Below are 14,566 nucleotides of genomic sequence, written 5' to 3'. Positions count from 1 at the left end.
TGCTCCTTGGAAGAAAAGTTATGACCAACCTAGATAGCATATTGAAAAGCAGAGACATTACTTTGCCAACAAAGGTCCATCTAGTCAAGGCTATGGTTTTTCCTGTGGTCATGTATGCATGTGAGAGTTGGACTGTGAAGAAAGCTGAGCACTGAAGAATTGATGGTTTTGAACTGTGGTGTTGGAGAAGACTCTTGAGAGTCTCTTGGACTGCAAGGAGATCCAACCAGTCCATTCTAAAGGAGATCAGTCCTGGATGTTCTTTGGAAGGAATGATGCTAAAGCTGAAACTCCAGTACTTTGGCCATTTCATGCGAAGAGTTGACTCATTGGAAAAGACTCTGATGCTGGGAGGAATTGGGGGCAGGAGGAGAAGGGGACGACAGAGGATGAGATGGCTGGATGGCATCACTGACTCGATGGACGTGAGTCTGAGTCAACTCTGGGAGTTGGTGATGGACAGGGAGGCCTGGCGTGCTGTGATTGATGGGGTCGAAAAGAGTCGGACATGACTGAGCGACTGAACTGACTGACTTAACTGACATTTGGTAACATGGCTAAGGTTTGAAACTTCATAAACTGCGAAGTAAATACATTAAAATATCTCTTCATCAGTGATTGGTTAACTTGAGTCTTTAGTCAGATTTGTATTTCATTATATTCAAAATTTAGGGGGAAAAAAGCAAATTAGAGCAGTATAATTAAAGAAGGAAACTTCTGGTGTCACTTATGAAAGTCACTCAGTCATGTCAGACTCTTTGCAACCCCATGGACTGTAGCCTGCCAGGCTCCAGGGATTTTCCAGGCCAGAATACTGGAGTGGGTTGCTGTTCCCTTCTCCAAGGGCTCTTCCCAACTCAAGGATCGAACCCTGGTCTCCCACATTGCAGGCACATCTTTTACCATCTGCTCATCGTTGGTGTTCAGTGTGGCCCTGAGACATGCCAGGATCCTCAGGAATTCAGAGATGGTTACTCTCATATACATGATAAGGCAGTAAAGTGGATAAAAATGTTTTAGAAATGTTTCTAACAGAACGTGAAACGAAAGGTGCTTTGGGCTTCCGTTGTGCCTTGTCCTCTGTGCTGAAGCTTCAGTGCCAGCTTCCCCTTTGAAATGAAGTATTGCAGTACTGTCTATTGGCCACTTGAGGGCTTTTTTTAGACAACTGAAAAACTGTTTATCCAAGAGGTGAATGTCCGAGGTAGAGGAAGGTTCTCTAAATCCCTGTATTTTTCACTCCCCTACATGTTTTTGTGTTAGATTTCGCTTTTCCTCCTGTCACTGTGTATTTCCTATTACTCAGCACAGTCTCTGGGGTGTAGTAGATACTCAGGAAATCTGTTTAGTAGTTACTCTTCACAAGGCAGGGTTCTCAGGGGGCTTCAGAAAACCTAATAGTAGAGTACCTATTGGTCTGTTACTTGACTTTTTTTTCCTAATGACCTCCAGGAAGTAATTCTTTGGATCCATAAGTTAATGGGCCACCACAGCTTTTCTCTATTGGTCAGGCATTCTCATGGGTTTATAGTCCACAGATGACTTGCATCAGAATCATATGTTCAGTTCAGTTCAGTCGCTCAGTCGTGTCCGACTCTTTGCGACTCCATGAATCACAGCACGCCAGGCCTCCCAGGCCTGTACCTCCTTGACCACTATTTTCTTAACTTTTCAGCTGGACTGCCTCTCCATATCTTCTCTTATGCTATTACCTCTGCTTGCAATTCACACTGTTGAATCTTGCTGAAATTCTGTTTAGTCCTCCAGGCCCAACTCAAATGTCTCCTCTTCCCTCTCTTTTTCTAAAAGCCTTCTCCGATCAGTCTAGTTAAAACAATTTTTGTCTTTTGATTTTTCATTTTTACTACCGTTTAATTAATTAGCATCTATTTTATGTCAAACATTTTACTTCATTGACTAAATCCTCACATTGGCCCACAAGGTGATATTATTCCCAAGTTATAGAAGAAAATATTAAGGTTTAGAAAAACTAAATAACTTGCCTAAATAATATTAGAGCTGAGATTTAAACTTAGGCCTCTTTGACTCTGAGGCTGTTTTTTCTCCCCCTGCTATTTTATGCTGCCTCTTTGGCATTCTGCCTTCTGTTGTGGTTATTACAGTTGGTTGAGAATCTTGTGTCCATTAAGATGTCTTTATCATTCAGTAAATATTTATGGAATGTACGAAATTTATCATCTATGAATGGTACTTAGTACTTAAAATTGTTAGGATTGAGATATTGAATAAAGATTCAACGCCTGACCATGTAGTAAACATGCCATAGGGAGTGATTATTGTTTTTAGTATTAATCATTGTCATTCTCATTCTTTCTGATTTGATTTTCTGTTGATTACCTCTTTCAAGTGACAATTATTTCCTGTCTATTTATTGCTGAATACTGTAAGGGAAAAAGGATAGTTTGTTTACTTTCATTTGTATCTTATATTCTTAATATATTTAAGGATATCAGTGGCTCAGTAGAAATGATGAGTGCGTCTTTCATGGCAGGGAGTCGTCGTATGGTGGATGTCATGGATGTGAACACACAGAAAGGCATTGAAATGACCATGGCTCAGTGGACACGCTACTATGAGACCCCAGAGGAGGAGCGAGAAAAACTCTATAATGTCATCAGCTTAGAGTTTAGCCACACCAGGCTGGAGAACATGGTGCAGAGGCCCTCCACGGTTAGTCTAATCGTTGTCTCCACATTGTCTTTGTCACCAGGAGGGTTGTTTATACACTGGGAGAAGTTCTTAAACATACCAGGATGAAGATGAAGATGAACAAGAAAATTTAACTTGTATTTAACTTGTATTATTCGAGGGGTCATCATTTCCAGCATCACTTGATTATGTTATAGGGAGAGGCCATTCTGATAATTTTGGAACTTTGTCACTTGCATGTAATGGGGAAGAGTCTTAAAATTCACTCTGATAAGAACTGTAAATAGGAAGTTTGCCTAGTAAATTTCTATCCTGTAGGTTTATACTTGTAGAGGTGCTTGGGAGAAAAATGATTTAGAGGCAGGTGAGTAGATGCTGTTGGATGATTAGTAGTAACAGATTGACAACCCAGCATGGGGGGAAGTTAGTTTTTGGTGCTTAACTTTCCTGAGGTAGATACTGATTTAACCTCTCTCATGAAAGTGGCTATCTACAAGATCCTTTACTTGAGGGGGATTGGTTTCACTTTTAAAATATACTTAGTCATTTTTGGACCACTTTTATTCCTCTCTCAGAACTCACTTGAGTCAAGTATTCCATCTGGAGCAATGGAATTTGGAATGTACTAATATTTTAAACATTATTTTAAAGTCTCAGTGTTTTGTCCCATCTTCATTTAAATTATCCTAATCGTACCCTTTGACTTTTAAAGTTAAAATGTGGTTAATTTGTTATAATAATGTTTATATATACGTATACATACGTACCTTCAACTTACTAGATTGTTGCATTATTATCACTAACACATTGGTATGTACAGACCAAGGGAAAATGTTCTGTCAGTGTGATGTAAAGAGATCTCCAATCTTGACATGAAAGAAGAAATGAGGCAGAGAAGAAAGACCAGAATCCCAGGCAGAAGGAATAGTATGTGCAAAAGTAGGTGCAAGGAGAGTGAGCTGGGCAACTTTGAACTGTCCATTTTGGGTGGTAGCATGAAGTGAGATTCTGTCTAGAGGAGAGAGATGGCTTCTGCTCTCATTCCAGCAGTAACTTAGAAGTAGATACTAAGTAGTAACTTAGTAGCAGATACAATGTGCAAGTTTGTTTGGTGATGGGGAAATTAGTTCATGGAAGGCGATGAGCTGTTTTTGCAGTATGTGATTTGATTATGTCCCAGTTTGGCCCTGTATTGGTACAGAACAGGTAGAAACTGCTGATTATCCGTCCTGGAGACTTGTTCTCAAACGGATGTAACCATTTAGCAAAAGGCCTATCCAGAGCCTAAAGAGTAACCTAAGAAGGAGGTATGAACACCTTACTACAGTATTCTTTTGGTAGTCAGATGATACCCAATAATATCAAACAGAAAGAGGACAGAGAATGACTTACTGCTGCAGGTGAGAACTCTAGCCAGAAAAATCCAACTGTCTCTGAGTGAACACTTAACAAAAAAATACTCATATGTTCCTAATTTTTCCTGTTCCTGTCCAGACATAAGAACTTAAGAGTAAGTATATTGAACAAGTCAGTTATCCTTTATTCTGGTAAAGGCTTTCCAAAGGACAGTTCCAGGAGATGAGAGATCCTGGCCACTACACTAAGAGAGCAGAAATTAGGTTTTGTTTGATGAGAAGAAAGAAACCTGGAGCTCAGTCAGTGTTCCTAGGCCCAGTGGATGCTTGGTTAAAGCTGTTGGATCCCTGAGTGGAAATTCTTTGAAATGGGCCAGAAAGTGAATCTTCATAGTTGTTCCTCACTTGCTTATTTAAACTTGCATGTCATCAGTGACCCCTTCCAAAAACTCGCGGTTTACATCTGAGTATCCACTCGATATTCGCCTATATCATTACACACAGATTGTATGCATTTATCTAGATATATCGGAGAAGGCAATGGCACCTCACTCCAGTAATTTTGCCTAGAAAATCCCATGGACGGAGGAGCCTGGTAGGCTTCAGTCCATGGGGTCGATAGAGTCGGACACGACTGAGCGACTTCACTTTCACTTTTTACTTTCATGCAATGGAGAAGGAAATGGCAACCCACTCCAGTGTTCTTGCCTGGAGAATCCCAGGGATGGGGAAGCCTGGTGGGCTGCCGTCTCTGGGGTTGCACAGAGTCGGACACGACTGAAGTGATGCGGCAGCATCTAGATATATGTTGTAAGGAAATAAATGATGAAATATATACAGACATAAGTTACACAGCTTACCAGATACATCTTTTTTATAGCCATAAGTTAGACATCTGTAGCACCAGTGCTTTGCTGAATCCATGGTTGTTTGACTCACACTTAGCTACTTAAGACTGTTTCTTGGAGTTCAGTGGTTGGGTGCAGACATTTGAAGATATAGGACATGTTACAATTCAGTGTAAAGTGTTTAAAGACATTCATACTGTTTTCATTTCTCATTTCTTTCAGCACATATTATTTAAAACAGGTTCCTGGACTTCCTGGTGATCCAGTGGTTAAGACTCCATGCTTCCGTTGCAGAGGGCATGGGTTCAGTCCCTAGTGGGGGAAGTTCCCCATGCTGCATGGTGTGGCCAAAGGAAAAAACCAGATTCCTAAACTCTGATAACATTATTTCAAAAAATTTTAACATGTCTTTACATGTAATCCTCACAATATTCCTTTGAGGTAATTATCCTCATTTTACAGATAAGTTCCAGAGCCTCACAAAAGATCTTGAGAAAACGTGATAGACCTGGAACTCTGATTCCTAACCCAGTAGGTTCTATAGCACATTGCTCATATAAGGCTGAAAATCCCTATGGAATTCTTTCCTCCTCCCCTCTCCTTTCCTCCTCCCCTCTCCTTTCCTTTTCTTAAATGTTTGGTATCTTGGCTCTTGTAGCAGTTTGTCTTTCAATAAGTTTACAGGAATCTTCCAGACAGTGCCTTTTATCTCCACCCTTCAACCCCCACCCCCGTCAGTATAGCTGGTTATGCCAGTCTGCCACACAGAAGGTTTTATTGGGTACTACTGCATCATTTAATGACTTTTTTTTTTAATGACTTTGTTTTGATTAGTGCTATCTTTGTGATCATGCTTGTGGAACCATTAGTCTTTATTTTCACTTAATAATTATATTTATAATGTTTGCCTGTTGACCCCGAATTTAACAGAAGATTGTTAGCTTGCTGGAAGTTAAATTGTAGTCTTTCAGTATGTGTTTTGAGAATTTCTGTTTTTCTTGACTTTAGCTTTCTCTTTAATCCCAACCTAAACGTTCTTCCTCCTTTTAAAGGTGGATTTCATTGACTGGGTAGACAATATGTGGCCAAGGCATTTGAAAGAAAGTCAGACTGAATCAACAAATGCCATCTTGGAGATGCAGTATCCTAAAGTGCAGAAGTAAGTGGCTTACCCTGCATTTCCTCAGTGTGCTGTGGGAGACCAGAGTGATAGCAAGGAATGGGTCCTCCCTTAGCAACCTTGCTTCATGTCTCAAGACAGTCGAGTTTAGTTCCAAAGGAAGAGTGTATGTAAGAGCACCATAGCCATGGTAACATAAAGGAAAACAAACTTTTCTTCTGATACTATGATGACTTGAGATTGCATTCCTCTCACCAGCTGGGAGTTCATATCAGGTGGAAGATGGAGGGGAGTACACAGGGGAGAGTGTGGCATTGTGGTGGGAAGTCTCCTTTTTCTCATCAGTGCACTAACTCTACTGCTTTTTTTGGGTCAGGTACTGTCTGATGAGTGTTCGAGGCTGCTATACTGACTTCCATGTGGACTTCGGTGGTACCTCTGTTTGGTATCATATCCATCAAGGGGGAAAGGTATGGTCACAGTTGTGATGGGGCTTGGAATCTGAAGCCGGTTATATGACTTAGCTTCAGTTCATGCATGCTTCATATACCCTGAAAACTAGTCTATTAGGAGATACACATACACGAATCTGGAGAGAATCATAGACTAAGTTGACTTTCTTGGCTAGAATCCAGTAGAAATTGGTATCTATCTAGCCCATTTTCCTTTTGCCAATATTGGCACCAGTACTTAGTAAACTTCAACAGTCCTGTTTATAAATTCCCAAAGCAGAATTCTCCAAATGAAGGCAAGGAAGTGGTTTTAAGAGGAAAAGATAACTTCTCTATGTGGAAGTATAGTAAATAGTAGAAAGGAACACAAAGTGGGGCTAGATTGACAATGAAATCAGTCAACTGGGTTCCAGACCACTTTTCCCTATATAGCGACATTGGTCTGAAATGTAGCCAGAGGAAGCCTTTAAGTCCTGTATGGGGATATAAATAGATTTTTAAAGACTATCCTCATTCATAAAGCCTTATATTCCAGCTTCTGAGAGTGCTTCTGAATGCTGTATGAGAATGGAAATGTAGAATTAATACCAGAGGTTTATAGTATTATACTCTTATTGTGATCCTTTTTTTCTTGTTAAGAAGTAAAAGCATTTATGAGAGAAAAGTAGAACTGGAATGAAAACAGATGATGCTTTTAAAATGTGAGGGCTGAATTAGAACAGCTATATCTCCAAATCCAGAGTCACTTTGTTTACTTTAAATCTATTTAGATGGTGTCCTGAGTTTTGTCCTTTTGATCTTGGAATCGAGCAACCCAGGCCTGTCTTTTGAAGATACTGTATACCTAACTAACTGAGGCCAGCCAGCTAGGGGCAAGGAAGGGACTGCCTAGGTGACAAGCTTAATGCCCTCCTTCTCTCCAAGTCCTGTATAGGTTCCGGGTTCTACAATCAAACCCCAGGGAAGCCCTAATGCTGTTTGATCAAGTGGAGGACAGAAAAGGTCTACTTCCCTGAGGCCTCTAGAATTTCCCAAATGGTCAAGTTCTGTAGGCTGGGAGGATTGCTTGCTTCTCTTCTACCTGTTGGTCTTAACTTTGTACCTGTTTTATCAGTTGAGGGAGACGACTGGGTCATGTCAATGGCTGTTAACAGACTGAAGTTTTTTAACTCACAGGTCTTCTGGCTCATCCCCCCTACAGCCCACAACCTGGAGCTGTACGAGAATTGGCTGCTGTCAGGGAAACAGGGAGACATCTTTCTGGGTGACCGGGTATCAGATTGCCAACGCATTGAGCTCAAGCAGGGCTATACCTTCGTCATTCCCTCAGGTAAGCAAGATGGAAAAAAGTGAGTCGTCTACTCTAACCTCTGAGGAAGCCACACTACAGTGAGTGCTTATAGCCTCTGCCCTCCGTTCCCTTTCTCCTAGGCTGGATTCATGCTGTGTATACTCCTACAGACACCTTGGTGTTCGGAGGCAATTTTTTGCATAGCTTCAATATCCCTATGCAGTTAAAGATATACAACATTGAAGATCGAACACGGGTAAGTAACTGTGTAAGAATTAAATGTGAAGATGTTTCATATATCTATTTTTACTCTGCTTACTGTGTAACACTCAAACTATTATACTTTAACATATAAATGTGTACACTGCCTTTCTCAACTGGGGTTCCATGAGAGAATTAAACTTTACAGAAAATGATTTGTGTGTCTTATTTTGTCAGTTTTTCACAGGGTGTTACATAGCTGATAAATCATCCAGGATATATAGGGGGAAAGTTACATGCAGTAGATACCTTAAGGCAAGAGTTGACAAACTTTTTTGTAAAGAACCAGATAGTAAATATTTTAGGTATTGTGGGCCATACAGTATCTGTCACAAGCACTTACTCTGCCTTGTAGAAAGAAGCATTTAAACAAGTGAGGATGGCTCAAATATAATACAATTGTATTTATGGACACTGAAATTTGATTTCATACAATTTTCTTATGTCACAAAATTCTCTTTTAGTTAGATTCTGCCTTACCCCCTACCATTTAAAAGTGTGATATGTTAATGATTGATGAATCATGGAAGAGCTCTGAAAGTCTTAGTGGTACTGCTCTATAAACTTGGTGGATTTGAAAGTTTTCAGGATTAAAAATTTAAAAATAATTAATGAATTCATAATTTTTAGAAGGAATGGTTACTGACTAATGATCAGTTAATCATTTTGGTGCCTGGTTTGAAACATGTATTTTGGTTAGAGCTACCTATTACATAAATATTACACATAAGAGACAAGATTGTTGCTGTCGGAGTTATAGAGATTGCCCTGTTAGAATTAAGAGAGGATACAGTGCTTGAATTTTATAGAATTTTATAGCTTGTTTGTTAAAAGTAGTGAAACTACAGAAGATATAATAGTAGTTTAGTAAATTGGAAGTTAAAAATAGTTAAAATTTTTAAAAGAGAAAAATCACATAATTTCATAGTAAAATACTCTTATTTAACTCAAAATCATTTTGCAATAATACCATCTACCTTGGTGTAAGATTCAATCTGAAAATATTTTTAAAAAGCATTTGCTTTTTTGGCTAAAAATTGCCATTATGTCCATTGCTTAATTGTTTGCTCAGTTTGAGGGAAGAAAGGGAGGATATATATTTAATACTGTAGGTACAATGAGCACCTTAACTCTTCATGGAAAAGTCTCCTGCAGACTGTTAAACTGGTAATAACTAATCTTGGTTTGTCTATCTGATTTTCCTAGACTTTGTTTATCAGAAAATGTCAAATTTCAGTATCTGACATACTATTCCATTTTTCCTAAATATGTCTTAATTCTTTCCTTCCAAATAAGGAACTCTCTGTGTTTCCATGAAATTTCACTGGGTCCTCTACACATGTCCACAGAGGCTTTTTTTTTTTTTTTGCTTTCCACACCCAAGCTTTTACATTGCCAGTACCAACCTGACATACATTTATTATGTTACCAACTTCTTTAAACTTAACAAAGTTTAACGTAAAAGAGAATATGTAGAGAATGCTTTAGTAAAGAAATATAAAATATGTTATAAATTTAATGCAATATGTTAGTTACTTTTGCCATGCCGGTATAGAAATATACTATTTGAATTGAGCATTGGTAAGTCTATTGATAGTGCTTAAAGGTTCAATAATTTTATAATGAATATTAAAAACTTTTTTTTCAAGAATTCCAGCCCAGCCTTAGAAATTGTGTGCTCTGGGTATCTAGCAGCATAGGTAAAATGTAACGGGGTAGTTTGGGTGTATGATGTCCTGGCTATTATTAGTTCAGTCTCTTGAGTTCCATGTGAAAAATTAAAAGTGTAATGCCCATTTTATATTTTATTTTACTTTATTTTATTTTTTAAAACTTAAAAGGCAAACAGAGAAGTGCAGTGTATTATGTTTAATTTAGGGGGGATCAAGTATCTGTTAATTCTTGTGTTCCCTCCTGGTGTACCAGAAGTAAATTTATTTTATTTTCAAACAAGGGAGGAGAAACCTCTTCTAGTTGTTGAAGCTGTAGTGGCATCAGAGACTAAGATTCAGAGCCTAAAGCCTTTGCATTGGAAAGCTAATGAAAAGTACATGTCTCTCCTGCCTTGCAATGAGGAAAGTGATCTTATTCCCCAGTGATGCCCTGTGACCTAGTGAAGGGTTTTGAAAAGGGATGTCCATCTGAGTCTCCTCGATTTGAAAAGATTGCCTGACATGGAGCTTTGAAAAGTAGGTGGGAACATTCTCAGGAGTTACATATTCAGATCAATCCTAAAAGTATTGTTTTCCTTATCCTTTTGAAAGAAGCCCTCTCTGAAAGAAGACAGGCAGAATATACAAGCATACCTCAGAGATCTGGCAGGTTTGGTTCAGTACTACTGCAATAAAGTGAATATTACCATAAATTGAATCACAGTATTTTTCTTTTTCCAGTGCATATAAAAGTTGTATTCACATTATACATAGTCTGTTAGTTATTTTTACATTACTTGTCTGTTAATGTACAGTAGCATTATATACATAATGTACAGTAGCTTTTAAAAAAAGTATGTACTTTAATTTTAAAATGCTTTATTGCAACAGAATTCTGTAAAGCAGTTATCCTCCAATTAAAAAATGATTGATTAAAAAAACAAAAAAAAATAAAGATAGACAAGAGTTAAAACAGGAAAAGAAAACACTTTATTGCTAAACAGTGCTAGTCATCATCTGACAAATGCAGGATTGCTACAAACCTTCAATTTAAAAAAAAAAAAAAAAAGGCCACAATATCTCTGAAACTCGGTAAAGTAAAGCACAGTAAAATGAGGTATGCCTGTATTTAAGATAATCTCCATGGTTGATCTTGCTCAGTGATTGATCCATGCTGATTTGCAGTTTCCTTGACCATGATAAATCTAAAGGGCAGTTATTTTTACTATAATTCACTTGGAATAATTTCATACTGTTTTGGGGAAGAATGGAAGAAAGCTAAAGAGAGCAGCTGATGAGGCCACATGGAATAGTAAGCTGATTTGCGGACATACCATCTTGGTAGAGTATTATGAAGCAGGCAAGCTGAGAGCTAATAGTGGGAGGAAATACTCAGTCTAGTGTCCTAGATGAGATATAGCTTGGGAATGCATTTCTAATTGTACCTTTATGTATGTAAGGACATAATAAAAACATTTTCCATTATATTCTGTGTTTCATGGCCTTCTGATTCAGGTACAGGCAAGAATGGTTGATATGTACAGAAAGTATATTGCGCCTTACTAACATTTTACTCTCTGCCTCAAAACTTCTTTTTGATGCTTTCCCACTCAACAAGACAGCTTCTTGATAGTTCTAAATGGTCTTTCCAAGTACCTCTTATCTTTATTGATGATTTCCCAAGACCAACAGTTTTTAAGTTGAGAGATTCACTTAAATTCTTGCTCCACATGGCAACCTAGGATTACATGTTAACTAGAGAGAGATTTTCCTGGGCTAGTTATTGGAGTGATTGTTTGTTACTCTCTTTCCTGAAAAATTGTTATTAGCTTGGCTTTCTCATTATTTTGTTCCCGTGTTAGGTTCCTAATAAGTTCCGCTATCCATTCTACTACGAGATGTGCTGGTACGTGCTGGAGCGCTATGTGTACTGCATAACCAACCGCTCTCACCTAACTAAGGAATTTCAGAAAGAGTCTCTTAGCATGGGTAAGTGTTCCACCTACAGGAACTTTCAAGATACTCCACAGGACTGAGGGTAAGGCCAGGAATATTCCAAAGGCTATTCCCCAGTTGTTTTTTTATGGTTTATCTTTTTACTTATCTACTTAGAAGTACCGAATCCATTCATTGAAGTTAATATGGTTACAGTTGATCTCCTACCCAGATGTGAATTATTAGGGCTAAATGAAATATTCTGGATCTCATCTGGTGTTAGTACTTTGCTCTTCAAGAAAGTAATCAGTTGGAAATTCCCTGATGGTCCAGTGGTTAGGACTCTGTGCTTTCACTGCCGTGATCCAGGTTCAGTTCCTGGTTGGGGAACTAAGATCCTGCAAGCAGCTCTGTATGGGCAGAAAAAAGTCTTAACATGTTCTATTGTGTAAAGAATGGTCTTTGGCACAATAAAAACTAGGATTGCATCGTCAGAGTTACTCTTACTGTATTTCAGGCACCAAACTAAGCAGTCTGTATCCATTAAGTTGTTATTACCTGTGAGGTGTGTATATCATCCATATTTTACAAATGGTGACATCAAGGTTCAAGGAAATTAAAAAACTTGCTAATGATCTAAGAGTTAATAAATGAGAATGTTACAACTTAAATCATGTTGGTAAGATTCTAAAATGTGTATTCTTCTGAGTTTTAATGTCTCCCTAACTTACATTGGAGAAATATTTTATTGGATGTCAAGGTAGTTTCAGTTATACATTTTTAGGCTAGTCCATGCCTTGAAAATAAAGAGGAGCCAACACTGCCATATCCTGTGGTCACGTAAGCAAAATACTTTTTGCCTTAGCATTTCCTCTGAGGATAATTGATGTTGTCATTTGAAAATAAAACATGCTCAACAATATGTAAAAGCAAGATATAGAATTGTATATACAGCATGATCCTAATCTTGTTTGAAAATATGTCAAGTTGTAGTTATACACATATGTATAGAAAAAGATGGAAAGACAATCCATCACACGGTTGAGTTTCTCCAAGGGTGGAAAATACAGGATGACTTACTTCTTTGCACCTTCCTGTATTTTCTAAATTATTAATAGTCAGCATTTATTTCTTTCATAATAAAAGACTAGTTAACATTTAAAAATTCTTCTTTCAAAACTTTCTTTTGTTTTGACTATCAAAATCTTTCTTTAAAAAATATTCATGTTATTTTATTAGCCATGTTGCTAAGATTTTGATTCCAAAGCTTAATTTTATGGCCAAAATTTTGAACAAAGGTGGTTTTTAAATATATGTGCTTCATGTTTTTGTTGTTTCGTTACTAAATCATGTCTGACTCTTTGCAACTCCATGGACTGTAGCCTGCCAGGCTCCTCTGTCAATGGAATTTTCCAGGCAAGAATACTGGAGTGGGTTGCCACTTCCTTCTCCAGGGGATCTTCCCTGACCCAGGGATCGAACCCGTGTCTCCTGTATTGGCAGGCAGATTCTTTACCACTGAGCAACCAGGGAAGGCAGTGTGCTTCATATTAGTACTAGTCTTTTAAAAGATAATGAGATCATAATCCTTAAATTAAGTTTGAACTTGAAACTCATGTACAGCTATTTTCATGGGTAACTTATTTTCAGCACACTGTTTATTAAAGACTGAACCCTTCCCAGTCTTTTAAAAATCCAATTGACTGTTGCCTCAGTTGTCCTACTAACTCAGGATCCTGTTTTTACCTGTAACTGATTTTCAGCAGTAGATAAATGGGTTGGAATAGGGAAGACTGTTTTTAAACTGGGGTGACTTTGTCGTTTATAACTTCAGGGCCCCTCCCATAACTACCTATTTCTCTTGTTGATCACATGGCCGAGTGGCACATTCATACCACACTTTCTCTTCATACTGGCAGATTTGGAGTTAAATGGGTTGGAGTCTGGAAACGGGGACGAGGAAGCAGTAGACCGAGAGCCCCGGCGCTTGAGCAGTAGACGTTCTGTCCTCACCAGCCCTGTGGCCAATGGGGTCAACCTGGATTATGATGGACTGGGCAAAACCTGCCGAAGTCTTCCAAGTCTGAAGAAAACTTTGTCTGGGGACTCATCCTCTGACTCTAGCCGGGGTTCCCAGAATGGCCAAGTGTGGGATTCCCAGTGTAGCCCCCGAAAGGACCGACAGGTGCATCTGACCCATTTTGAGCTTGAAGGCCTTCGTTGCCTTGTAGATAAATTGGAATCTCTGCCACTGCACAAGAAATGCGTCCCTACAGGGATAGAAGACGAAGATGCTCTCATTGCTGATGTGAAGGTAAGGGTTCATTGTGTTGCATAAAGGCTGCTAATCTGGCTAGGACAGTCAGTTTCTGGATTCTGAGAGAAAATTCGGGAGTTTGGGGTGATCTTGGTTCAACCAGAAAGAAGTTAAGAGTGTGAGAGAGTGAGTGTGTGTGTGTGTGTGTGTGTGTGTGTGCACGCGCATGCGTGCTTGGGCTGTACAGTGAGTGTTTCAGTTCCTAAAATGAGGTTAGGTCACTATTAGGAAAATGTGAACATTTGTATGTTCAGTTAGGATTTAAATCCAATCTTAAAAATGCAGATTTCAGGCTGACCCTAGAAAAAGGGTGAGCCTGAGAAAAATGTTTACGTTAAGAAATGTTACTTAGAACTTAAGTTACACTCTGATAAAGAGGCCTATTTCAGAACAAAAATGGCCGGTAAAATCTCTAGCAGTCTTATCCCAAGCACATTTTTTGTTGTTCAGTTGCTAAGTCGTGTTCAACTCTTTACAACCCCATGGACTGCAGCATGCCAGGACATGAGTTTGGTAAACTCCAGGAGTTGGTGATCAACAGGGAGGCCTGGCGTGCTGCAGTCCATGGGGTCGCCAAGAATCGGACACGACTGAGCAACTGGCGACCCCATGGACTGTAGCCTACCAGCCTCCTCCCTCCATGGGATTCTCCAGGCAGGAGTACT

The 14,566-nt window shown here is 38.9% G+C and overlaps 1 protein-coding gene across 2 annotated transcripts in view; it reads left to right on the top strand.

The window, feature by feature from the left end:
* Positions 1 to 14,566, top strand: part of KDM2A (lysine (K)-specific demethylase 2A) — a 91,000-nt gene that overhangs the window by 54,430 nt on the left and 22,004 nt on the right. For both annotated transcript variants that reach the window (XM_010837716.1, XM_010837717.1), the window contains exons 6-12: positions 2,513 to 2,691; positions 5,926 to 6,032; positions 6,370 to 6,463; positions 7,622 to 7,775; positions 7,877 to 7,992; positions 11,512 to 11,638; positions 13,504 to 13,898. In XM_010837716.1, coding sequence (XP_010836018.1) covers positions 2,513 to 2,691; positions 5,926 to 6,032; positions 6,370 to 6,463; positions 7,622 to 7,775; positions 7,877 to 7,992; positions 11,512 to 11,638; positions 13,504 to 13,898 — 1,172 coding nt within the window. The remainder of the gene's footprint in view (positions 1 to 2,512; positions 2,692 to 5,925; positions 6,033 to 6,369; positions 6,464 to 7,621; positions 7,776 to 7,876; positions 7,993 to 11,511; positions 11,639 to 13,503; positions 13,899 to 14,566) is intronic.

This window comes from Bison bison, unplaced genomic scaffold (genome assembly GCF_000754665.1).
Source record: "Bison bison bison isolate TAMUID 2011002044 unplaced genomic scaffold, Bison_UMD1.0 scf7180017864080, whole genome shotgun sequence".
Taxonomy (NCBI): domain Eukaryota; kingdom Metazoa; phylum Chordata; class Mammalia; order Artiodactyla; family Bovidae; genus Bison; species Bison bison.
The sequence above is the reverse complement of the archived record's forward strand: the minus strand, read 5'-3'. Positions and strand labels throughout refer to the sequence as shown.